Source organism: Notolepis coatsorum (genome assembly GCF_963971535.1).
Source record: "Notolepis coatsorum genome assembly, chromosome: 9".
Classification (NCBI taxonomy): Eukaryota; Metazoa; Chordata; class Actinopteri; order Aulopiformes; family Paralepididae; genus Notolepis; species Notolepis coatsorum.
In genome coordinates, this window is record NC_140173.1 from 51,470,398 (window position 1) to 51,497,630 (window position 27,233).

A 27,233-nucleotide genomic window follows, 5' to 3' on the forward strand; every position below is an offset into this window, starting at 1 on the left:
TCTCTGCGGGGTAGCAAGGTGGAGATGGTGATGCGTGAGTCTGGGAAGGTCACAGCTGCTTTCTCTGCTACTCTGGTGACCAGACTACCAACCTTTTCCTGTTCCTCCCGCAGGTTGTTGGTGCCAGTGTGGATGAGAATATGGCCTGGTGTGCCAAACTCAGGGTACGAAAGGATTTGGAGTGCAGCCTCGGTTGTGGGGCACCAGATTTTGGACACTCTTGTGTTGGGGAAAAGTTTTTGTTCTTGAATGAACTTGCCATTGGAGTCTATAAGGATAGCAACCTCAGTGTCCTTTTTCAGGGTGGTGGGCTGATGGTGTGAGATGCTGGGGGAGGAGGGGGCAAGGGGGGCTTGAGAGCCTCTCTCTGCTGCATCATCGCTGGGTGGTGGGGGCTCGTGGTGGGTGGGTTGGGGGAGGAGGGGGCACAGGGGGCTTGAAGGCCTCTCTCGGCTGCATCCTCGCTGGGTGGTGGGGGCTCGTGGTGGGTGGGTTGGGGGAGGAGGGCACGGGGGGCTTGAAGGCCTTTCTCGGCTGCATCCTCGCTGGGTGGTGGGGGCTCGGTGGTGGGTGGGTTGGGGGAGGAGGGGGCACGGGAGGCTTGAAGGCCTTTCTCGGCTGCATCCTCGCTGGGTGGTGGGGGCTCGGTGGTGGGTGGGTTGGGGGAGGAGGGGGCACGGGGGGCTTGAATGCCTCTCTCTGCTGCATCCTCGCTGGGTGGTGGGGGCTCAGTGGTGGGAGGGTTGGGAGGGGTGAGGGGTTGTGGTTGTTCTGTACTGGTAGACATCAGCTTCACCATGATGGCTGATATTTCCTTTGACATCTCGTTTCTCACCTGCATTATTTCCCGCCTCATGATGTCCTTTGTTTTCCTAAGTTCTGTGGTGAGGGCCCGGTTGTCCTTCTGCAGGCTGGAGATCTGTTCCCTCAGCTCTTGTGTAGCAGACTCCAGCTGGTGCTTACACTGTTCCTGGAGGTCAGGGTGTGGTGTGGGGCTGGTGGAGAGCTGCTGTTCTCTCAGCTCAGTGAGCTCCACCTCTAGTAGAGCCAGTCTGTCTCTCAGGAGGCTGACGGTGTGGTGGTCTGGGTGCTGGTTGTTATGACCAGGAATAGGGGATATTTGGACAGTGCTGTGGGCCTGGCTGTCTGTTGTCGGGTGCCTGTGGTGATGGGAGAGCTCAGAATGCTTCCTGTGTCCTTTCTAGATGCTGCCACCTTCTCCAGAGTGGGGAAGTCCTGTCCAAAGGAGCCAAGGGCAGCTTCGTTACCTTGCACCATGATCGTACCATTTTGGTCCTTGTCTCCATCCTCAACGATCTGAAGTTGTCTCCCCTTGCAGATCCCTCTCTTGGATATGAAGCTGTAGTGCTTTGATATGGCTGTATGCCATGCAGTGACATGTTCAGTGTAGAAGAGAAAGTTGGTAACAACACCAGTGTTTTTAGAGCGGTCAGCATATAAAGTCTCTGGGCATTCTCGTTGTACTCTATGTCTGAACTGTATTCTCCCGTTCTCTGATTTGATCTCTTCTGGATACTAAAAGAAACAGGGAAGGAAAGAGTGCCTGCTGCTGCCAGTGCTGCTGTCTCAGTGTCCATGTTGCTATGGCAACTGGATAAACAAAGCTGGGATGTTTAACTAATACAAATATTATTCTTTAGAAAATAGCTTTGTTCTTTTCACTGTATTATATATATATTTTTTTTTAAGTGGAGGCTGGGGCTCAGTGTAGGGAAAGCCTGTGTAGTTTGGAGTTAGCTAGTTGGTTTCCCAACTAAATATATCTAATTATCTATATACAAATAGTCTTCTTTATGAGGGTGGATAAATAAACCTACATTGAGGTCTCCTAAATAAATATTCTAAATATAACGTTTATTCTAATAAAAACATTTATTTTTATTATTTAACCTGGTTTGCTCTTTTCAGTGTTATTCTTTAGGTTGGAGGCTGGAGCTCACAGTGTAGGAAAAAGCCTGTGCCGTTTGGAGCTAGCTGGTTGGCTAGTTAGCCAGTAGAGTTAGCTAGCTTTATTTAGAAAGTCTAAGTTTGATAAATAAACCCACACTGAGGTTTTCCAGCTAAATATTATCTATATACAGATATAGTAGTCTTCTTTATGGTGGATATGTAAACCTATCCTGAGGTTTCCTAACTAAATATTCTATAGAAACAGTCTTCTAGCTAATAAAAAGATATATTTTTTTTGCTAGCAGCTAATAATATAAAGTACATTTATTTCAGCTTTAGAGCTTACAGTTATAGTTCCTACCTGGTTTGATATATAAAAAAATTGCTTCTGTCTTTTCAGTGTGTTATTGTTTTCTTTAGGTTGGAGGCTGGTGTGGGACGCAGCCTGTGTAGGTTGGAGCTAGCTAGTTGGCTAGTTAGCCAGTAGTGTTAGCTAGCTTTACTTAGCAAGTCAAAGTTTGGTAAATAGACCTACACTGAGGGTTCCCAGCTACATATATATATATGGATCAAGTTCAAAGTCATATAATTTTAACTGTTTACTATTTAAAAAAAAAAAAAATTCCCATGATTAACATTAAGAGCCTAACCTCAATATATCGATGACAGATTACAAATAGTTCCGAATTTTAACCACTTATATTCGTGTTTGTTTGATAGTAAGTCAGTTTTTATGGGAAAAAAAGCAGAAAAGCGCATATTTATCATATCTCTATATGTTTTAGACCCCATATTGCAGCATGTGAAAACTGCACAAAGTTCCTGTGAATAAGAAACTGCCCTTATAAAAAAAAAATTTACTAATTCGGTCAGAAATAGCGGAGACGCTAACGTTAGTAAGCACTGATTATTATTATTATATCTCCGTGGGCGACCACTACTCGATCTCCCGGTAGATTCTGAAGACAGCGCGCTGTCAGCTTGACCACCAGCGCACTTCCGCATATAGGGAGCTCTACAGGGAGCTCAGCGTAGAGCCGGGGCCGGGCTGGGGGGCTCGTGATTCAGCGTGTGACACGCGATAGGGGATAGGAGCGGAGGAGGAGTGTAATTGTTGTTGTTGCGGGCTGATCTCTCTCTCGCACCCCTCCCCCCCCCCCCCCCCCCCCCACGGCAGCAGTCTGCGGAGCTCTGAAGCCAGCATAGCAGCATAGTCTCCGCCTCCTGCTGGCTTAGTAGCCGGCAAAGTGGGCCATAGAACAATTGCGCCACCGTGTGTTGAGATTCGTTAACAGCATCAGAGCACCAAAGCTTGATCCATAACATTGTGAAAAAATAATGCATTTGATAATTCTATCTAGAATTGAACGAATGAGTGCAGATTAAAAAATGCGTTTTAACATGGAAGTGGATGGGATGAAACTCGCAGCGTTTCAAATCATAATCTTTTGACATAATGAAAATATATGTAAAATGAAGATATGGTCCCAATTTCATGAAATAATCAACACAGACACCGCTGTGCTCACACACACACACACACACACACACACACACACACACACACACACACACACACACACACACACACACACACACACACACACACACACACACACACACACACACACACAAATCAAGAAAGACAGAATCGGGACCAGGGAGGCACAAGGGTTCAAAAGTTAAATATTCAATCAGGAGCTCATCTTCAGCATGACTGAACTCTCTCTCTCTCTCTCTCTCTCTCTCTCTCTCTCTCTCTCTCTCTCTCTCTCTCTCTCTCTCTCTCTCTCTCTCTCTCTCTCTCTCTCTCTCTCTCTCTCTATCTCTCTCTCTCTCTCTCCCCCCCTCTCTCTCTCTTCCCCCCCCCTCTCTCTCTCTCTCTCTCTCTCTCTCTCTCTCTCTCTCTCTCTCTCTCTCTCTCTCTCTCTCAGGACGTGCGCTCCAGGTCTCCCTCTATCTGCAGTCTGAAAACAGGAGAGCAGCTTGTGGTGGAACTGAAGAAGACCAGTGGTAGCCTTGGGATCAGTGTGGCTGTGAGTGCCTGTAGTGCAGGGATCGGCAATAGGCGGCCCGCGGGCCGAAATTGGCCCGCCAGCAATAATTTCTGGCCCGTCAGTTTATTTTGAGAATATGATATTTATTTTATTTTAATCATTTTTTTAATTATTATTATATTTATATTATATTATATTAATATTATATTTGATATATATATATATATATATTCTTTTTATTATATGCATACTTTATGTTTTATCCATGTTGAGAGTGAATAACAGGTGAGTGCAATGTACCGTGTATATAGGCTTGCTCAAAGTGAGGTGGACAGCGCTGGTGCTGAAATTGGAAACGCGAGTCCATGAAATAAAAACACGGTTCAGTAAATCATTCAAGCTTTATCTTTACTCGAGTCATGACTGACGGCACCACACATGCATGTGAACAGTAATGCAATAAAAAACAATGCAAAAACAATGCAATTAACTTTAAAGAAAAAGTGCTTGAAGAAGCTCCTGAAATGACGGCGCTATAGGTATTTGAATTAAATGAAAAATACAATTTGGCATTAAACAGTAATGCAATTAAAAACAATGCAAAAACAATGCAATAAATTTTAAACAAAAAGAGTGCTTGAAGAAGCTCCTGAAATTACGAGACATTCGTTAACTAATTGAAAAATACAATTTGGCATTAAACAGTAATGCAATTAAAAACATTGCAAAAACAATGCAATTAAACTTTAAACAATTTGGCAATAGCAGGCTTAGTATTCACTTTAGTTTAGTGTGAAAAGTGGCATCTCCCGTCGGTCACTATTCGCTGGATATCTGGTGATATGGACGTCACTTTAATCCGCAGGCAGTTCTCAAGGCTTTTATGCGTCAGTCGGTTCCTCTGAGATGTCTTTATCGCATTCATTGATGAAAAGGACGACTCGCATACATAGGTGGAAGGAAACATTGTGAGCACATACAATGCGAGTCTCTTGATGTTACTGTACTCTTCTGAGCATGCTATCCAAAAGGCACTCACAGACTCTGCACTCCGCAACGCATCGCTGACAAGGGAGGTTGTCTGGAAGTCCATTAGCTCCATTTCCAGTGCAGCCTCATCTAACAAGGGGATCATTCCTTTCGCCAGGGAGGAGAAGTGTCCACCAGGTTTGACTGTGAGAGGGTCACGTACAAAGGCAATGATTTCTTTTGGGATAGAGTAGTCATCAAACCTAGAGGTGAAGTTGGCTCGTAGCTGCTTGATGAAGTCAACCATCATCTCCGTCACTTGTCCCGATGCCTTTTTTAGTGTGGTGAAATGTAGGAGCCTGCCACCAGTGGATATGTCTGTCTCAAACATCTCCAGCTTCCTCGTGAACGATTCGAGCTTTTCAACCATGTCCACGATGGTTTTATCTCTCCCCTGTAGCTGAAGGTTAAGCTGATTTATGTGGCCAAATATATCAGATAAAAATGCTACATTGGATATGAACTTTATGTCTCCCAGGAAGGCAAGGTGGTCAGCTGCTGCCTTGCTCTTGCTCAATGCAAGGAACGCCTTGACCTCATCCAGTAGCGCACAGAAGCGGTCCAATGCCTTGCCTTTGCTCAACCAGCGCACGTCATTGTGTAGCAGCAGGTCACCGTGGGTGGCATCTTCTGACTCAGCCACAAGTTGTCGGAAAAGCCGATGCTGGGTGCTTGACGTACTTCTGACAAAATTAATGACTTGCATCACTTTATCCATAACGCCCTTTAGCTCGCCACTGAGCCTGGCACAAAGGACACTTTGGTGGATGAGGCAGTGCAGCCCATGCATTTGGGGGGCGAGTTCCTTCAACCTGCTAACTAGACCTCTGTGCTTTCCCACCATAGCAGGAGCCCCGTCTGTCACGATTAGGTTAACCTTCTCAAATGACAGTGAATGCAGCCTAAACAACTCTTCCAGTTTAGAAAACAGAATATCTCCAGTGGTGTGCCCTTCTAATGGGATTAGAGACAGCAGCTCTTCCTTGAAATCCTTTCCATCAAAATATCTCACATACACGCACAACTGGGCTACATCTGTGCAGTCAGTGCTCTCATCAATGGCTAAGGAAAAGTTATTGGCTTGACCAATACACTCAATAATTGTACCCTGCACCGCGTCTGACAGTGCTTCTATGCGGCGGGAAGCGGACCCTGCAGAGAGGGGCAGCTGTTTCACTGACGCAATTATTCCATCCATTGATTTGTCAGTGGCAAGTTCCTCCAAAACAGTCACCATCATCTCCTTGAAAACCTCTGCGTCTGTGAATGGCTTGTTGTGCTTTGCGAGCAGCCACGATGCCTTTAGAGACGCACTTGTCACTTTTTGTTGGTCTGTGAGGCCTCGCACCAGGATCCTGTTGCTGTGTGCATATCCAGCTTTCAGCGCTTCAATTTTGCGCTTTCGTGCCTCTGTCTTTGGTGGGAAGAACATTTTAAAGTTGGCATGTTTTGTATCGTGGTGCCGTCTAATATTGTATTCTTTGATAACAGACACACCTTCATTGCAGATCAGACAGGTGGGATTTGCATGAATGAATCCAGGTAAGATGAACGCATAGTTGTCTGTCCATTCATCTTTAAATACCCTGTTTTCACTCTCAATTTTCCTCTTTAAGTTTTTCGATAGTGACATTTCGATGTTTTTACATTAGCTAGCAGGCCTAGCAGCAGGTGAAATGTAAATGTCTATCTATGTCTGTCACTATAGCCAATTGAAATGCTAGAAATGATCACGTGGACTCGGAGAACCAATGGGAAATTCTTATAGTTTCTCTTTTCCGGTGCAGTGAACCCCCAGGGCGTGCGTCAGCTAATTTAATTCAACTAAACCACGTTAGTTAAATTTAGTCAAAACAAAACAAAACAAACATCTTTAGGTAGCTTCTTGCAAAGAGGAAATACCAACTCAGGAGCCAGAAGAGGAAACTACGACTTCCAAGACACAAACAAAACGAGGAGTCATATTTAAAATACGGGTTTATCGCAACCGGTGTCTCTCGCGTGTTCACATGGCAACACGAGGCGTATTGATTGATTGATTGATTGAAAACTTTATTAACCGATTGCAGAATGGGCTCAATGAAGCAAGCAACTGTATTCAAGTTGGGTGGACATGGGTGGGCATTCAACGCGAGTGGACATTTGACATATTTCAAACATTAGCATGGATTTTGGAGGAGCGAAGCAGAAACAACAATAAGCCCAGGTCTGCCTGCATTATGGTGAGTTGTACATTCGATGTATATACACCCGCTGTGGTGGTTCAAATCAAATGCACCCTACTGATCTGTTGATGTGTTATAATAATAATAATAATAATAATAATAATAATAATAATAATAATAATAATAATACATTCGATTTATAATGCGAGCACGGAGCACCTGCATTCAAATCAAATGACTGATCTGTTCATGTGTTATGCACTGTGTGAGAGGCACTTTATAATAGAAAAAAGACAGTGCAAACATGTATATGAGTTTATTTTGACAGGGTTAAACATTTTTCATTATCATTGGCCCGCCACACAATGGCTTGGGCAAAATCTGGCCCGCCCGCAAACCTAATTGGCGACCCCTGCTGTAGTGAGTGTCGTCACAATAACAACATTTTCACTTCTACCAAGTTTAGTGTTACAACACTCAATACCGAAACGATACTTGGAACTTGATACTCTGTACCTAATAGATCAGAAGCTGTTAACCTCCCATGTTGGATGATCCTGCTACTGTATATTCCTAATGTTGACCTGCCATGTTGGATGATCCTAATGTTGACCTCCATGTTGGATGATCCTAATGTTGACCTGCCATGTTGGATGATCCTGCTACTGTATATTCCTAATGTTGACCTCCATGTTGGATGATCCTAATGTTGACCTGCCATGTTGGATGATCCTGCTACTGTATTCCTAATGTTGACCTCCATGTTGGATGATCCTAATGTTGACCTCCATGTTGGATGATCCTAATGTTGACCTCCATGTTGGATGAGCCTAATGTTGACCTCCATGTTGGATGATCCTAATGTTGACCTCCATGTTGGATGATCCTAATGTTGACCTTTACACACTGTTGCCTATCTGTAGATGCAATGAATAGTGTCTAATACTGTGTTTAATATATATATATATTTCTCAAAAAAATATTTTCTAAGAAATGTCAAATGTAAAAGATAAATTGTTACAAAATCATGTCATGCAAGTCTTGGTACCGCCCCTGATCACCAGGTGGGGCTGATAGCTAATTTATTCAGTTCCTGTATAAAAAAGATGCAATTTCTTCAAAAAGACCGGAAGGGTTGAAACGTCGTATCTGCTATTTTTGGTCACAATTAAACACCTTGGACTTGAGCATCAAAAGTGAGTTGCAAGCCCCACTTTGTTCCTGTACTACTGTTTTTACAGTTTGGCTCAGCACCAAGGAACGGAGGATGTGCGTTATTTATTTTTTCCTAATGTTGACCTGCCATGTTGGATGATCCTAATGTTGATCTGCCATGTTGAATGATCCTAATGTTGACCTGCCATGTTGGATGATCCTAATGTTGACCTGCCATGTTGGATGATCCTAATGTTGACCTGCCATGTTGGATGATCCTAATGTTGACCTGCCATGTTGGATGATCCTAATGTTGACCTGCCATGTTGGATGATCCTAATGTTGACCTGCCATGTTGGATGATCCTAATGTTGACCTGCCATGTTGAATGATCCTAATGTTGACCTGCCATGTTGGATGATCCTAATGTTGACCTGCCATGTTGGATGATCCTAATGTTGACCTGCCATGTTGGATGATCCTAATGTTGACCTGACATGTTGAATGATCCTAATGTTGACCTGCCATGTTGAATGATCCTAATGTTGACCTGCCATGTTGGATGATCCTAATGTTGACCTGCCATGTTGGATGATCCTAATGTTGACCTGCCATGTTGGATGATCCTAATGTTGACCTGCCATGTTGGATGATCCTAATGTTGACCTGCCATGTTGGATGATCCTAATGTTGACCTCCCATGTTGGATGATCCTGCTACTGTATATTCTAATGTTGACCTCCCATGTTGGATGATCTTAATGTTGACCTCCCATGTTGGATGATCCTAATGTTGACCTCCCATGTTGGATGATCCTAATGTTGACCTGCCATGTTGAATGATCCTAATGTTGACCTGCCATGTTGGATGATCCTAATGTTGACCTGCCATGTTGGATGATCCTAATGTTGACCTGCCATGTTGGATGATCCTAATGTTGACCTGCCATGTTGGATGATCCTAATGTTGACCTGCCATGTTGGATGATCCTGCTACTGTATATTCTAATGTTGACCTCCCATGTTGGATGATCTTAATGTTGACCTCCCATGTTGGATGATCCTAATGTTGACCTCCCATGTTGGATGATCCTAATGTTGACCTGCCATGTTGGATGATCCTAATGTTGACCTGCCATGTTGAATGATCCTGGGCCCTATTCCCCGTACCTGGTTCAACTAAGTCGATCAAAAGTCCCATTATCCAGATTCAATTAACCAGATGTTTGAATCCAGGCTTTCCCTGTTCCTCGAACGCTGATTCAGTCCCGTTCATTCGAACCAGACTTGATACTCAGGATAATTGCGTGCGGCCGCCTCACCTGAAAAGACAGCAGGTGTCGATCGCAGAAATCCTGATTTTCTAACGGCATTGATTGATTGATTGATTTAAAACTTTATTAAAAGATTGCAGAATGGGTACAATACAGTACGGCTCAATAGCCTCACCGACAAGTTAAATGCATAATCTATAGGCAAATGTTAAGTCCCTCATTACCCCAATCAATCAGATTATATTTATTTAAATGTGCCTGCTGGCAGTAGGCTTAATGGAATGAATAATCGAATGAGATCTTGCTAGCGAAAATAATAATTTCAACTCTTTCAGAATAAGTATACAAAAACAAGCCCAAAGAGTATATCTAATTGATACGAATTAATAGATACTTATGAGGATATCTGTACTGTATGCGCTTAGGTATCATGTAATATAATAAATACATCGTTCCTAAAGTTTTCAGGCCGCGACCCCCCGAAATAACGGTGTCAGAGAGCCGCGACCCCCACTATTATATAGAGGTGGTTGAAACATGCAAACGATCACACGCACACATATGCATTGGAGGCTTTTAACACGCACAATAACTACACAAAATAACACAATAATCAAACAACCATAAAATGAATACATATAGCGTGTTTCATTTAGAAGGCTATAATGTTCAACTCACCTAATGAGATGGATGGGCATATGTCCAGTCTGGGTTTAATTTTGGAGACAGCGACTCGGAGATCATCCTCCACATTCATTCAGACATGATCTGTACTTATTTTTTATATAAGTCAGTGCAGATAATGTTTTTTCTAATAGGTAGGTATAGCTGTGCGTATTCCCCCTCAATTGATATCTAGTCGGCATCGGAGGTGGGAAGCGAGCTGGGACGCATTCTCCATCAGAAACAAGCGTGCCTCATCCCGCAGCTCAAACAGGTGTTGTGCAGTATGTAGGAAATCCATAGGCTGAATATGATTTATTATCAGCATTTTAGGTCTATTATTTTACATTTCAAAAACATTTCTTTAATGTATTTTAATTGTTTTTAATTATAGGCCTATTTCACACATTCTATGAAATCAATACATTCTGGAAATCATCTCGCGAAAACATTATTCAGAATGGTATAATGGGATCAAAGAGCACCTACGGGAGGCTGCAATTCGAAACTGGCCCCCGTAAATGTCCAAACACCCCCTCCCACCCACCCACCCCCTCCCAATGTACAGTTTCCTCCCCCTCGTATATATATTTTCTGTTAGGATCTCTGTTTAACAGTACTGTATATTTGCATATCTTGTATGTCACAAATGTAACAGTACTGTATATCTGTATGTCATGTATGTCATAAATGTCATGATATATATCTGTATATCTGTATGTTGTGTATGTCATAAATGTCATGAATTGAAAATGGGGGACCCTGATGTAAACAAGACAAAAGTCTTTCTCTGGGTCTGCATCCCCTTAACAATTGTGTGTATTGAGCCGTACTGTATTGTACCCCATTCTGCAATCTGTTGCCATAGTGATTTAGACAATCACGCGTCGGGGAACCGAAAGATCTGGCTTAAGTCAAGTTATCCTGAAAATTATCCGGCTAACTCAACAGGGCACTGCTCATTGCGTTAAGCTGATCCCCCGCGGAAGCGTTCACTTATCAGTGACGCTGCTTAACGTCTCCTTATAGTAATAGTGCTTCTTGGGTTGTTGTGGTAAATAGGACAGACCTTGAGTCCCACACGAGATGGACACACCACGCTGATACAGAGAACATCATTGCAGTGACATCATTGGCTAGTGTAGTGTGTGATGTCATCATACTGATCCTTGTTAAGGGATCTGAAGGGGGGGGGGGGGGGGGTAGCGAGTTTAGATCCGCCCACAGGAATCTTCACACTAACACAGTGGCTGGAGTGGGAGGAGTTAGCAGTTTGAGGACAGATAAGATAAGCTTGATTTTAAGTCCCCAAACGGAGACGTGTCTGAGACATACAGTATAAGCAGTGCAGCTTTCACATACATTATACTGTATAATATACGCATATGTATGTGATTGAAAAAGTTAGTTAATGCAAGGTAGTTATTTTAAAAGTTGGTACATGCATTTATACTGTAGAGCTGTCCCCAAGCCTGTTTTTGGGAGTCGAACATTCGCCAGGGTTTTTCAAACAGACGTTTCGAACCATCGTTTTTTAATCATGCAAAAGATTTGCTCATAAATACTTTTTCTGGTTCAGTACTGTCAAGTCTTGACTTTAGGCACATAGCGCACATTGCTGCGGTTATTAAGAGTAGTAGTACCTACAGTACTTGCTGGTCATGGGAGGCTTCAATAACGTTTGGATGATAATCCATTTTCTGAATACATTTGTTGAAACAACATCTTTGTTGGTCGACGGCTCCTGCTATCTAAACCTTAGCAAGCTAAAGGGCTGCGCTCTGCATAGCTTAATTAACGTGCATAACATTCGGAAACGTTGTATTATGAAATAAGACGGGTGAGCCTGTGAGTCACTCAACTCTTTTTTGCATGATTGATTAATTTCCTGATAATGTATGATGGTGACCCCTCCTCATCCCGACTAAACTGTGGTGTTGTGACCTGTGTTCGCGCGTGACTTTCGAATGATTGTAAACACAACATAGTACTGTGATACTCTGATATATATCACATTCTGATATATATTTTTCGTGTAAAATAAATTAAAAAAATTTAAAGCGGCGGTTCGAACCCATTAATTAAGATTTGAATGCCAACGTAACAAACAAAGGTTTGAATGTTTGGGCTCAGCCTTATTATACAGACAATCGTTCATATCATTGATACACAAACATGAAGTACCTCAGACTGACAAACTATATAGGTCTTGTGTTCATTCATAGTTAAAGATAGTAGAAGCCAAGTACTTTCTGGTGATATATCACATTCACACTCACAATTTGGATTGATTTTTAAAACTGCAAATACAATGGGCTGTCCAAAAGATTTAAAGAAAAACTGACATATATGGTTCTTCAGTGCAAGGGTTCAATTGTCTCTCTCTGATCTATCGTTTACACAGGGAGGAATAAACACCAATGTGCGTTATGGAGGCATCTATATCAAGAGTCTGGTGCCAGGGGGTGCTGCAGAGCTGGACGGCCACATTCAGATCGGTAAGCATCTCAGCAGGGACTAAGTGTCTACAAGCCAAATGGTGGGGATTTCTTTCTGTGTCTCATCATTTGGAGATTATTCCTGCCTCAACAAGTAATGGTAAATGGACTGCATTTATATACAGTAGCAGCTTTTATCCAAAGCGCTTTAAAACGTCTGCCTCACATTCACCCATTTACTCACACATTCACACGGTGGAGGCGACCATGTGAAACCGGTCTTATTTGACATGCTCTGAGTGGGAGTCGAACCCGGGTCGGGCACACCGCGGGCGACATCGCAGACCACTATACCAAGAGGTGAATTCACTACTTGGTAATGTGTCTGGATGCCTTTCTTTTAACACTTTCAGTGCCACCAGGGGGCGCACGACTTAGTGCTTGAATGCCACCATCGGCGCCAATGTTAACGTTAATATCGTCTAATCTATGTTTTAAATTATGGCTATGTGTCTAATCTGCCCATCGCTTATCAAAGAATCATTTTACAGTCAGTGTTGTCAAGGCAGATTGGTTTTTTATCGCTTCATTTCCGTTTGAGAGCATTTTGAAAAGCACCCGTTTTGAGGTGAAAAACAGCCCATTCTGTGATAATCGCCTTTTACTGGAATATTCCAGAACGTTGATATTTTTCGGCCTATTTATGAATCGTTTTCAAATAAACGCTAGATGATCAATAGTATACGTGCACGCACGCACGTTCGAGGCGCGCGCTGATAATAGCTGTTTTCATTTCCTCATGGATTTTACAGTGAAACAGCTGGAGCACATATCACAAAAAAGCTTATATCTTCATGAAAACGAGTCTGATTATCCTAACACTGATAACATAGATTCCTTACCTGACATCAGATGGTATCCAACTGGTATATTCCAATTCCTGATTCAATTCCTAAAAAAAAAAAAAAAAAATCCGGGTCACGGCACCACTGAAACCGGTCTTATTTGACATGCCCTGAGTGGGAGTCGAACCCGGGTCGGTCACACCGCGGGCGACATCGCAGACCACTATACCAAGAGGTGAATTCACTACTTGGTAATGTGTCTGGATGCCTTTTTTTAAGGGGGAGTGAGTTTACTTGCAGTACCGCTACGTGCCACAGTCACTTCACAACACTTGAAGTCCATCGTGACTGTGGATATACTCGCGGTACCTCCGTTACACATGCAAGGTGCTGACCTGCTCAACGGGAGCAGTCAGGAAGTTAAGTGTCTTGGTCGAGCACACTTTGACACGCTGCCAGGAGGAGCTGGAATCGAACCAGAAGCCTTTTGATTACCAGATGACCGCTCTACCTCCTGAGTCACTGTCGCCCCTCCAGTATACCTAATCTACTCTACCAGGCCACAACTGTAGACATGGGCTTTTATTCAACTTTAAGATAAGATAAGATCTTATGAACGGGCGTTTAGAAAGGTAAGCTGATAGCAACACACACCGTATACACCTACAAACACCTTTCACTGCCACACTACCAAAGGGTTAACCTTTTTTTTTTTTTTAAACTTTATTTTTTAGCGTTTATCGCTTTTCTGGTCAAGCATGACCGACAGAAACAGGTTGAAATGGGATGTAGAGCAGGGGAAGACACTCTGAGAAAATACGGCGGGTCCGGGAATCGAACTCGTGTACCCCAGATCCGTGACGAGCACGGTTTTCCCCGACGCAGAAATAGCGCCGAGATATGCGGTGAGCTACGGGAGCTCCCCAAGGGTTAACCCTTTCACTGCGACAATAGATAAGGTTAACCCTTTCCCTGCCACACGACAACGGATTAACCCGTTCACAACCACACTACAGAAGGTTAACCCTTTCACTACCACACTACAGACGGTAACCGTCTGTAGTGTGGTAGTGAAAGGGTTAACTTTTTTTTTTATCCACTTTTTCTCCTCTTTTTCTATTTTTCTCCCCTCCCCTGTCTTGAACGTTGCTCGTACATGCCCCCCACTGGTCGGTTGTAGGGAGGATAGAAGCCTTGCATCACATGTCCCCTCCGATACACAAGGAGGCAGCCTGTCACATCTTTTCACCTGCCAGCGCGGACTCTCATTTGGCGAGGTGTAACGTGTGGGAGGCTCACACTACCCCCGCCATTTTCCTGTCTCTGCTGTGCAGGCGTCCCCCAACCGACCTGTAGGAGTTGCTGTCCACAACGTCCAGATTACCACCCATCGATTTCCACCCGCTAACTCTGCCAATTGAGTTAGTATGACGGCCGGTCCAAGCCGGAGGCAACGCCAACAGCCGGAGTCGAGCCCGGTGTCTCTTGCGTTGGTGACGAGCGCAATGTCCGCTGCGCCACCCAGCCGCCCCAAGGGTTAACCTTCTGTAGTGTGGTAGTGAAATGGTTAAAGACGGGGGCAATCTCTAATAATAGGCCATTAGACTGGTATGGTCCTTTAATACCCATCATGTTGGTTTCCCTTATCTTGGCCGTGGTCTATAGATAGTAAGGATGGTATGTTGTTTAGACATTGTAACCATGGTGCATGTCTGTTGTTTACACACTGTAACCATGGTGCATGTCTGTTGTTTACACACTGTAACCATGGTACATGTCTGTTGTTTACACACTGTAACCATGGTGCATGTCTGTTGTTGACATTGTAACCAAGTTTTTCAAGTTTCTTTTGCTCCTGAGAGTGTGCTAGATAAAATAAAAAGATAGTATAATAAGTATAATATAAGTATAAAATAGAAAGTCAAGTACGTAAACAAGTGTAAACAAAACAAAAATGTTCAATATACATATATACAGTATATGTACAGTGTAACTGAGGGGTACAATTCCCTGACTGTATTGTTAGATATGATACTTACTACCACTACCTCTTGTACTTTAGACTCTGGCCACCCAGTACTAGGTATAAATAATTATGATAAACACTCCCACCTGATGAAACGGATCCAACACAAATGTACCAAGTCGAAAGTCTGCGTTTAATAATAATACATAGCAAAAGGTATGTACAACGATCACTTAATTACATTTATGATTTGAAATAGTATGCACTTTTATGGCAAATGAGTATTCGTAGGTAGATCAATATCGAATGTCCAATCTCTGATTGCGCAGGAAGCAAATATACAACCTGGAATATTTAGGGAACAATAGCAATGATACTTGAATGATTATATAGCTGGATACACTAGGGGAAGGTTCCGACTGCTTGTAGGACAGCTGGAGGGGGGGGGGTAGAGTCTGGCTGTATCCCGTCTGGCCGAGGGTATCCTGGGAGAGCCCACAGTCGTGCGACCCGGTGCCCAGCGATCCTCGATCCACAGATGAAAGCAGTTGGACTCTCTGTGGCCGGCGTCCTCCGGTCCACGATGGAGAGACGTGAGGCGACCTCGTCGTGTAGAGCGTCTTCTCACCTGTCGTCCTCTCCGGGGGGGGTATTTCCAACACACCGCAGTGTTGGCCTTTATCCATAGAATAATCAAAGTACTCAAAGCATAATCCAAGCCGGGGAAGGCTAGCCGTCGTCGGTAGAATAATCCAATATACAGGTCCACTCGCTCTTTGGCTTGGAGCTCCTCGGGTGCAGCTTCACGTGGGGTCAACCACCCTGGATAAGCGTCCAGCTGATGCCCGAAACGATGGGGTGCTGATTACTATAGAACTCTTACCGCACGAGGCACTACATATGAATAGACTATTATTAGCTTAATAGAATACGTCCAACTCGACGATATAGTGCCAAATATGACTATTCAAATATTAATATACACGATGTCTCAATGCCGATACTGGGCCGAATTGGCCGGGGAGGCTTTTGCGTCTGTCACTCTGTTGGAGGGTAAGGAACTGGACTAAAAGAAGCTCTACTTTAATAGCGCAGTATATATACGCACTATGAACAAATAGTACCATTAGTGGTGCGGTAGACATATTCCTACGCGGAACTAGGACTTGTCCATACATGTTGAGCGGTACGATTGAACCTGGTCTGAGGGGTATGGCGACCTGGCACCAAGGTCTCGTCCAATGGTAGAATGGAGACTATTATGGGATGTTCAGTAGACTAGAAGGGATATTCAATGTATATTGTACAAGGAATATACAAGGGATATCAGGGGATATACAAATACAATTAAATATATATATATAAATAAATATATATATTCGGTTTAATCTGATCCTTCAGAACAGCCGCCCCCTAATTGGTCCCAACCCAATTAGTTAAGCAGAGACAGATTAACCGCACTGTCTACCACTCAAGGGTTCGCTGTAAGGGTCAGTCAACTCACAAAGTCATAGGGTCATGGTCATCATCGATTGTGTCTGGGAGTCGGGGCAGTTCTATGAGCCTCGCCACAGGACGGGTGTAAATGCGCCCCTGGACGAGTACTTCAGCTGCTCGGACCTTGCCATCGGCACCGGTGATCACTTTGCTTACGCGGCCAGCCGGCCACATAGTTCTGGGTAGTGACTGGTCAATAATCATGACGACTGTTCCTTCTGTCAAATTGTCTCTCTCTTTTACCCACTTCTGGCGGGTCTGTAGAGACGGTAGGTAGTGCAGTAGGAAACTGCTTCAAAACTTGTCGGCTAATACTTGGCTGTACCTCCACATTCGTCGGCCGTTCGCTTCTTCAGGCCGGTACATTGTCTGGGGTAACGCGGGATCTAGCCGCCCCATCAGGAGGGTGTTGGGGGTGACTGGGTCGACATCTGCTACATCACTGGAGACGTAACCGAGGGGCTTTGAGTTCAATACTCCCTCAATCTCCGTGAGGACTGTCATTAGGACTTCTTCCGCCACAGTCTGGGCCCCAAGTACTGCGTACAGGGCTGTCTTTATAGAACGTACTTCTCGTTCCCAAGTTCCACCGAAGTGGGGTGCGTTTGGGGGGTTGAATTGGAAGTCAATCTGGGCTGGAGCGAGGTGGGTCTTAAGTTCTGGGCCCATAGCTTGGAAGCTCTCCCTCAGCTCTCTTTCTCCGCCTTTGAAGTTTGTCCCGTGATCGGACAATAATGTAGACGGTTTTCCTTTCCGTGATGTGAATCTTCGGAAGGCCATAAGGAATGAGTCTGCGCTCATGGTCGGAAGGAGCTCGATATGTATCGCTCTGGTGGTCATGCATTTGAATACAATACCCCACCGCTTCTCGGTGCCTCTTCCTTTCTTTATGTGCAGCGGGCCAAAACAGTCCATGCCTGTTGAGTGGAATGGCTTGTCGCAGAGTCGGAGGCGACATGGAGGTAGGTCAGCCATCCGTGGTATGCTGGGCTGCGCGCGCCACTTTCGGCAGTCTAGACAGGTTCGCTGGAAGCGTCGCACCGCCTCTCTTCCTTGAAGTATCCAGTAACGACGTCTGATTTCCGCGAAGACTCTCTCTGCTCCTGCGTGGTGTACATCCTCGTCGTATTTCTTTATAATCAGCTCTGTGACCTTGTGTCGGCTGTTCAATACGATCGGGTACTTAATGTCATCCGGTAAATTGGGGGCTCTCCGCAGGCGACCACCCACTCTGATGAGGGTATGTGTGTCACTCTCGGGGGCCAGATGAATCAATCTGCTGTCTGATGGGACGGGCTTTCCTCCCTGTAGACAGTCTAGTTCATCGGGGAACGAGTCTCTCTGGGCTCGTTGCAGTAGAAGCAGTTCTGCTTCCTCGTAGTCAGCTGCTGACATATCAGCGGGGGACTTAATCTCTGGGTGGTGCCGCAGGAATGTCCGTTGCTGCGCACTCTCTATGGTAATGCAATCGTCTATGTTGGGGTCTGCGGAGACAACAGTGCTCAATCCACAGAACATGGGTTTCTTATTCTCAGCCTCCTGGTCACTTGCTTCCCTCGGGGTGGGCGTGGGCCAATCTCCTTCCGGGAGCTTGAGGAATGCTGGTCCGTCACTGTAGATGTTATGACGGGTTAAGTCATCTAGGGACATTCCCCGGGTGATGACGTCAGCTGGGTTGTGTTTTGTATCAACATAGCGCCAGTTTGCTTCTCCGGTTAACTCTTGAATCTCAGTGACTCTGACTCCCACGAAGACTTTGTATTTGCATGAATCCGATTTGATCCAGGCGAGTACTGTCGTGGAATCTGACCACAGGATTGTTCTATGCACCGGAATGGTGAGCTCACGTTGGATGAGCGTGGCTAGATGAGCTCCTGCGAGGGCTGCGCAGAGCTCTAGACGTGGGATAGACTGTTGCTTGCGTGGGGCTATTCTCGAGCGGGCGAGGATGAATGCTGTGTAGATCTCTCCCCCCTCTTCTTGGGCCCGCAAGTAGGCTACTGATCCGTAGGCGACCTCGGAGGCGTCACTGAAGACGTGTATATCCATTTTACATGTCTCTGGCCTCACCGTGGGTGGGAAGTAGCTTCGGCGTATATTGGGGTCGTATTATATACAATACATATATTGCGGGAATGGGGTCGTCCCAGCCCTGGTCCTTGTCCCACAATGCTCGTACAATCATCTTTGCCCTGGTGGTGTACGGTAGTATACATCCTAACGGGTCATATTGTCGGGCGAGTGTTCTGTACACACTCCGTCTGGTGGTCGGTATTGCCGTCGACCTTCCCTGCTCCGTGGTCAGGGGTTTGTGTCTATAGTGGAGCGAATCTGTTTTGAAGCGCCACACTAGTCCTAGTGTCATCTCTTGGGCTTCTCCTGGGATTGTGGCCATCCAGGTCTCGCTGCTCGCTGCCTTGTCCTCGGAGGAGAGGCTGCGCAGTACGTGCGGATCGCTGCTGGCCCACTGCCTGAGATCAAAGCCGCCTTTGATCAGAGAGGCGCGGAGTTTATGTAGGAGAGCCTCGGCTTCTTCCTGGGTCGAAACGCTTTGTAGACAGTTATCTACGTAGAAGCTGTTCTTCACACTGTGTCGGACCTCTTCGTCCGCTGCTGGGTCCTCTGCGACATGTCTCTGTAGTGCAAATGTAGCACAGCATGGGCTGCATGTAGTTCCGAAAGGGAGGACTTCCCATTGGTAGATGGCTGGGTGCTCATCTCCTGGCCTCTCTCTCCATAGGAACCGCAACAGGGGCTTGTCCTCCTCTACTAATCTCACCTGCAGGAACATCCCTTTGATATCCCCGCTGATAGCCACCTTGTCCTGGCGGAAGCGGAGTAGTACGCCTAGTAGGGAGGGGCCGAGTGTAGGACCGGGCAATAGCTCTTTATTCAGATTTTGGGATCCGATCTGGTAGCTGCAGTTAAACACGATGCGGTCTTTGCCGTTGTGATGAACCTTGTGGTGGGGCACGTACCACGATTCAGTCGTCTGGTCGGCCTCTTTAATGTCAATCTTTGTGACGTGTCCCGCTGTGATGAGCTTCTCAATCTCAGCGCGGTATACACTTTCTTGGGCGGGGTCCTTGGCTAAGCGCCGCTCTGTGTTTAGTAGGTACCGCTCTGTGGCGTCTTTCTTTGCGTGAAAGGTAGGCATCCCTTCCCGCCGCAGGAGTGGCGTGGCGTATCTCAACACGCCGCTGACTGGGACTCTCTTTGTTCCCGTCTCGAGGAGGTTAATGGCGTAGATGTCGTCTTTAGAGCGAATGTCTTTCTTTTCGTTCTTAAAGGGCATTTGTTCTAAGGTCCATAGCCTCTCTACATGCTGCAGGAGTGCGGTGTCTCCCTCTGTGACTCGGGAGTGGAGACAGCTAGTGGCTGTGGTTCGGTTGAGAGATTTGGTGAGTGGGCCTTGGAGAGTCCATCCTAGGCGGGTCTCGACTGCTGCAGGACAGCCTCTGGGTCCGGTATGAACCCGGTCTATCGGGACAATGAGGTCTGCATGGTCGGAGCCTATCAACAGTGTCGGGGTAGCACCGTCTATGAGTGGGATCGGTAGCTTGCGTAGATGTACATATTTCTCCATCAGCTTGGCTACGGGGTATGTGTACCGCGACAGTCCTATTTCTTGGCTGGTGAAAGCGTCTGTAATCCTGTACCGTTGCTCGGGCTGGCCGCTTGCTGCGATAGAGAATGAGACATTCTCGCCCTTTATCGTTTTCAAATCTCTTCTTATTGTCCGAATTGTCATTTGGTTTTCGCTCCCCCGCAGCCCTAGCTGGGCCGCAGCGGACGCGAGCAGAAGGGTCTTCTCTGACCCGTCATCAAGGACGGCGTAAGTGTCCATGACTTTATTCTGGTAGCTCAATGTCACACGGACTACCTTTAAGAGCACTCTGGCTCCGCTGCTGCTGGCGGGGTCGATGTACATGACGCTTGCTTTGCTGCTTGATGGTGCGGGTGGAGGCCGCCGTCTGTTACTGTCGTGGAGTATGTCCAGATGGGCTCCATCGCACCGACTGCACCTTTTCTTTAAGCGGCATTCGGCTGCCATGTGTGATCGCGCACAGCGAAAACAGCGTCTGTTGGACTTTATCCATTGACTCGCTTCCTCCGCATTCATCTTGGGGAATGAGTCACATTGTGACAGCCAGTGTTCTTTCTCACAGTAGGGGCACACTATCTTCCACTTCTCCTTTCTTGAGGGGGTACTGTGGCTCCTACTGCTTGGCACTGACTCCGATTGGTGCATGACAGTCACCGATCTTCTTCCATCATTTAGTCTCCTGGTTCCTTCTCTGGAGCCAGGGGTGCTCCGTCCGAATGTATCTAGCCGTAAGCTGCTGACTTCTCTCGCCAGGAAGTCGGCTAGATCGAGGAGGTTCGGTTCGGGGCCATTAGGGTCTCGGTGGTCTCTCTGCCGCCTAAAGCGCTCCTGTCGGGCGGGCGGTAGCTTCTCCAAGATCCTCTCTACATTTGAGTTGGCGTATAGTTCATGCCTACCCTTTTCCCTCTGCGCTCCCAGCATCCCTACTAGGGACTGCACTCTGATGGACAGGTCGTCCAGTGCTCGATTGTCTGTTGCTGGGGGTAGGCGGTCGATGTGCCTGATCTCCTGGATCACGTAATCCCATATACGTCCATATCTCTGGTCCAACGCTACCAGCGCTGCGGTGTATGGGGTCGTGGAAGTGGCGTAGGCGAGCGCTATGTTGTGCGCGCGGGGTACCTTTAAATGCTTCAGTAGTATCGCGTATTTATGGCGTTCATCAATGACATCCACCAACATTGTCTCCAGACACATGCGGAGCTCCGTATACTGGGCCCGGTTCTCCTGGGTGAAGTCTGGTACCATAGGTGTGCCAATGTATGACGCGGATTGTTGATACATCGGCGAGCGTTGGGGGAGAGGCCTCCTAGGCGAGTCTCCTCCTGCTCCTTGGCGTGGGCTGGTACCGGCTGTGTACCATGGCCCGCTGGTCCAGGTGCTGTTCCTCGGTGCGGGTCGTGCGTCGTGCTCACCCGTGAATAGCGTCGGGGGTCTGTAGCGCAGCTCCGCGGGGGTATAGCCTGGGCTGTACTGGACCTCCTGGTCCGGTAGAGTACTGTGCTGTCGTCGGGCGTGGTTCTCCTCCTCTTCCTCTTCGTCTTCCGTTAGGTCATCCAGGGCTTGTAGTCTCTGATTTAGCCTCTCCGCAGTGTATGCTGCTCCTTCCCGGTGGCTGGGTCTCGCTTGGACCGGTTGGTCAAGTTCAGGGTCGCTTACTCGGCTAGGGGATGCCGCCCTGGAGTGATGTCTAGACGAGTTCCTGGAGCCTCTGGTGGAGGGAGGGGGTGTTGTCCTTCTGATCAGCTGTTCTATTAGTTGCGCTTGTGCTCTGTCGCGCTCGGCTTCGCGCTTGGTGAGATCCGATTCTCTCTGGGCACCGGTGGCGGCGCGCTGGGCGTCGGCCCGGTCTCTTGCCATATTCTCTTCCATCTGAATGCGTCTTATTTCCAGGCGTATGTGCTCTTCTTCGCTCCGTTGCTGTATCTGCAATCGATCGCGTTCACCCTGGAGTCTATCGCGTTCAGTAGAGGCTTTCAGGCTGACGAGGAATGCCTGCTGTAGTGTCCTCTCTGCCTCGCTGGGAGAAGACGGTTGTATAGGGGAGCCGTCCCTTGGGGTACTCCGTGCGGAGTCTTGGAGCTCTATCTCCACGGTGCTCTCCTCATCTTCTTCCGTGCCGAGTTCTCTCTCGGTAGTGTTGTCTTCCTCCCGGGACTCGTCGGGGACTACTTCTTCGGTATTGGCGGGGTGTAAAGTCATGTCTGGTTCCCCCTGGTCCCCACCGTGAGCTGGGTCAGTTACGTTAGAACCCATAGGGGCCTCTATGGTCGGGGTAGCCTGGTCGTTAGGGTTAGACATAATTTTACTTTCTAGTTTTACCGCGTTTACTGTTGGTAGAAGACTAGGTTGTTGACTGACAGCGTAAGCCTCTAGGTACTGAGGGAGCTGTCGTTTGCGCCGCGGGCGTTGTTGGTTAGGAGGATCGTTTCGTGGAGTGTTCATCATAGGCCATTTTAATATTAATAACACTATATTAATATTACACTGATTACCCTCCGGCTCGAAGGACCAATTGTAACTGAGGGGTACAATTCCCTGACTGTATTGTTAGATATGATACTTACTACCACTACCTCTTGTACTTTAGACTCTGGCCACCCAGTACTAGGTATAAATAATTATGATAAACACTCCCACCTGATGAAACGGATCCAACACAAATGTACCAAGTCGAAAGTCTGCGTTTAATAATAATACATAGCAAAAGGTATGTACAACGATCACTTAATTACATTTATGATTTGAAATAGTATGCACTTTTATGGCAAATGAGTATTCGTAGGTAGATCAATATCGAATGTCCAATCTCTGATTGCGCAGGAAGCAAATATACAACCTGGAATATTTAGGGAACAATAGCAATGATACTTGAATGATTATATAGCTGGATACACTAGGGGAAGGTTCCGACTGCTTGTAGGACAGCTGGAGGGGGGGGGTAGAGTCTGGCTGTATCCCGTCTGGCCGAGGGTATCCTGGGAGAGCCCACAGTCGTGCGACCCGGTGCCCAGCGATCCTCGATCCACAGATGAAAGCAGTTGGACTCTCTGTGGCCGGCGTCCTCCGGTCCACGATGGAGAGACGTGAGGCGACCTCGTCGTGTAGAGCGTCTTCTCACCTGTCGTCCTCTCCGGGGGGGGTATTTCCAACACACCGCAGTGTTGGCCTTTATCCATAGAATAATCAAAGTACTCAAAGCATAATCCAAGCCGGGGAAGGCTAGCCGTCGTCGGTAGAATAATCCAATATACAGGTCCACTCGCTCTTTGGCCTGGAGCTCCTCGGGTGCAGCTTCACGTGGGGTCAACCACCCTGGATAAGCGCCCAGCTGATGCCCGAAACGATGGGGTGCTGATTACTATAGAACTCTTACCGCACGAGGCACTACATATGAATAGACTATTATTAGCTTAATAGAATACGTCCAACTCGACGATATAGTGCCAAATATGACTATTCAAATATTAATATACACGATGTCTCAATGCCGATACTGGGCCGAATTGGCCTTACTGCCCACACGTGGTTCGCGGGGAGGCTTTTGCGTCTGTCACTCTGTTGGAGGGTAAGGAACTGGACTAAAAGAAGCTCTACTTTAATAGCGCAGTATATATACGCACTATGAACAAATAGTACCATTAGTGGTGCGGTAGACATATTCCTACGCGGAACTAGGACTTGTCCATACATGTTGAGCGGTACGATTGAACCTGGTCTGAGGGGTATGGCGACCTGGCACCAAGGTCTCGTCCAATGGTAGAATGGAGACTATTATGGGATGTTCAGTAGACTAGAAGGGATATTCAATGTATATTGTACAAGGAATATACAAGGGATATCAGGGGATATACAAATACAATTAAATATATATATATAAATAAATATATATATTCGGTTTAATCTGATCCTTCAGAACATACAGTATATACAATGCAGATACAGTACAGTGTAGAAATGGTGAGGTATAGCTTAGCTTGTGGTGCCACCTTGTGGTGGTGAGGTGCAATGAGGTGCACTGAGGTATGAGATTGATGTGCAGATCTCCTTACCAATAAATATAAAGTGTGTTAGTGTCTAAAGTGGGTAAAGTGGGTGCTACAGTGAGTTGTTTATTTAAAGTGAGTGTGTGCGTGTGGATGTGTGTGCTGTGGGTGTATTTGATGGTTTGTTATTGTTCATTGAGCATCCTGATGGCCTGGGGATAGAAGCTCCTGGTGCATGTCTGTTGTTTAGACATTGTAACCATGGTGCATGTCTGTGTCTGTTTGCTCTATGCTTCAGTGAGCAGGAACGGCCTTCAGACGTGTTGATACACCCATTCTCATTCAAACACATACACACACACTAGGGGTGTAAAGGTACACGTATCCGTACCGAACCGTTTCAGTGTGTACCGTACCATACCGAACGGCTGTGTAGTGTACCGAACAAATACAACGGTATGTTAACCACTAACGACCGCCCACCGGGGCTGTTTTTTTCACAATCTAATATAATTTTTTTTTAAGTCGATTATTAATTTCAATATAGAATATTTGTTGACAGCCCTACAAGTACAATTAGTTACTGCACACTACAGTACATCACCCCTGAGTGGAACATGGAAAGCCAAACGTTCCCCTACTGTACCGAAAACCCGTACCGAACCTTGACTTCAAAACCGAGGAGCGTACCGTACTGTGGTTTTTGTGTACCGTTACACCCCTAACACACACACACATGCATGTAAACACACACACACATGCACACACATGCATACAAACATACACACGCACCCACCCACACGCACGCACACACACACATGCACATGCGTGCACGCAGACACACGCACACATAGACCACTTATTATTTGTTAATGCTGCTAATGACAATGCAATGTGTGTATGTGACAGGTGACAGACTGCTGGAGGTTGATGGTTCCAACCTGAGGGGCGTGACTCACAGACAGGCCGTGGAGTGCCTGAAGAGGACTGGGGAGGTACTACGTGCACATACACACGCACACACACACACGCGCACCACACACACACACACACACACACACACACACACACACACACACACACACACACACACACACACACACACACACACACACACACACACACACCCTGTGGCCATGTGGCTGTCTCGGGGATCTGTTGAGCATCTGTTTGTATTTGTTGTTATTTTAGCCTTGGCTAAGGAGATTTAGAGCAGCTAAGTCAGGCTGACGTTTTACATCAATGACCGTGTACTAGTCATACACAGCTTAACCCTGCCCCCAGACATGTAGTATATTCATCAGACCAGCAATGTCATCTGCACTGAATTTCCATTGCCAAGCCTCCATTTTCATCGCCTCTTTTGGGGGAAAGCAACGCAGGAAATAAACAGGGATTAGACAGCGTTTGTTTAGACTTTATAGATTGATAAACATTAACTCTTAGTTTTAGGTCACTTGGAGATTCATAATATTAATATTAATTGTCCAGGTAGGGAAATGATGAAATATCCTGCAGCTGACTGGGGAAATTGGCAAATCTGAAAATGGATCAAACCTAACTTTTCACAATGGTGTGAACGCTCAGTGGTGGCCAGTGTTGGAAAGTAATTGCTTGACATGATGCACTAACCTAAACCTTTAAAAAGATTTGAGTTCTGCAATTTTTTTTATACAAGCCAAATACAATGGCAGTCAATAGGAAACTGTACCAAAGTAGGCGTGGCCACGAAAAAAAAGTACCTGGATGTGCTGCTGGGTCCAGAGTAGGGCTGCACGATTTTGGGAAATAATCTAATTGTGATTTTTCTGACAGATATTGCGATTGCGATTACATTTGCGATTATAATAATAATAATTTTTAAGCAGCCCCAGAGGTTTATTGTAAAAAGCGGCTTGCATCTGGCCTATGCGGTGGGTCTGTTTGGGACACCGAGCCTGAAAATGTTTCTTTTTACCTGGGAATCGATACCGGTACCCAACGTTACCTTTTTTCTGTAGTTTCCTCTCCCTCTCTGAAGTCTAAAATTCACAACACACAATCTAAAACCCCTTACCTCCCTCTCCCAAACCGTTCCTACAACAATAACAACAACTTGCAAAGGAGATCTTGTATCTCAATGGGACTTCCTGGTTAACATTTTTTTAAATTTTTTTAAATTTTTAAATTTGTGATTCTTTTTTTTTTGTGATTTGCTAATTGCATCATTTAAAATCGCGATTTCAATTTAAAATCGATTAATCGTTCAGCCCTAGTCCACAGGTCCAATCCAGTAATGAAGTCATGTCATTTGGACAATCTCCAATTATGGCTTTATATAGCAACAAATGCCAGTGCAAATCTCATCTTTAGACCAAAGATGACCATCCAACCCTATTGTACAGGACGCAATGGTGAGTATTATAACTATCACCGGTGATAAATCTGATAGCTGATCGACTCTAAGGACTATAAATCTAATCTCCGTAATCCAAAACAGTCAAGGAAAACTGCTTCAACAACTCTTTTTCTGAGGCGGCTAGGTGGTGTAGTGGGCAAGGTGCTCGCCACCAATGCAGGAGACGCTGGGTTCGAGCCCAGCTCTCCGCATTGCTATCAGCTTGGCTGGTCGTTCATACTAACACAATTGGCAGTGTTAGGGGTGGGAAAGCTGATGGGTGGGGATCGGACGTTGTGGACAGCGACTCCTACAGGTCGGTTG

The 27,233-nt window shown here is 46.0% G+C and overlaps 1 protein-coding gene across 1 annotated transcript in view; it reads left to right on the forward strand.

The window, feature by feature from the left end:
• Positions 1-27,233, forward strand: part of ptpn20 (protein tyrosine phosphatase non-receptor type 20) — a gene marked incomplete at both ends in the record, with an annotated part of 317,069 nt that overhangs the window by 142,922 nt on the left and 146,914 nt on the right. Inside the window, 3 exons of the mRNA XM_084321867.1 lie at positions 3,846-3,947; positions 12,598-12,691; positions 25,442-25,527. Coding sequence (XP_084177993.1) covers positions 3,846-3,947; positions 12,598-12,691; positions 25,442-25,527 — 282 coding nt within the window. The remainder of the gene's footprint in view (positions 1-3,845; positions 3,948-12,597; positions 12,692-25,441; positions 25,528-27,233) is intronic.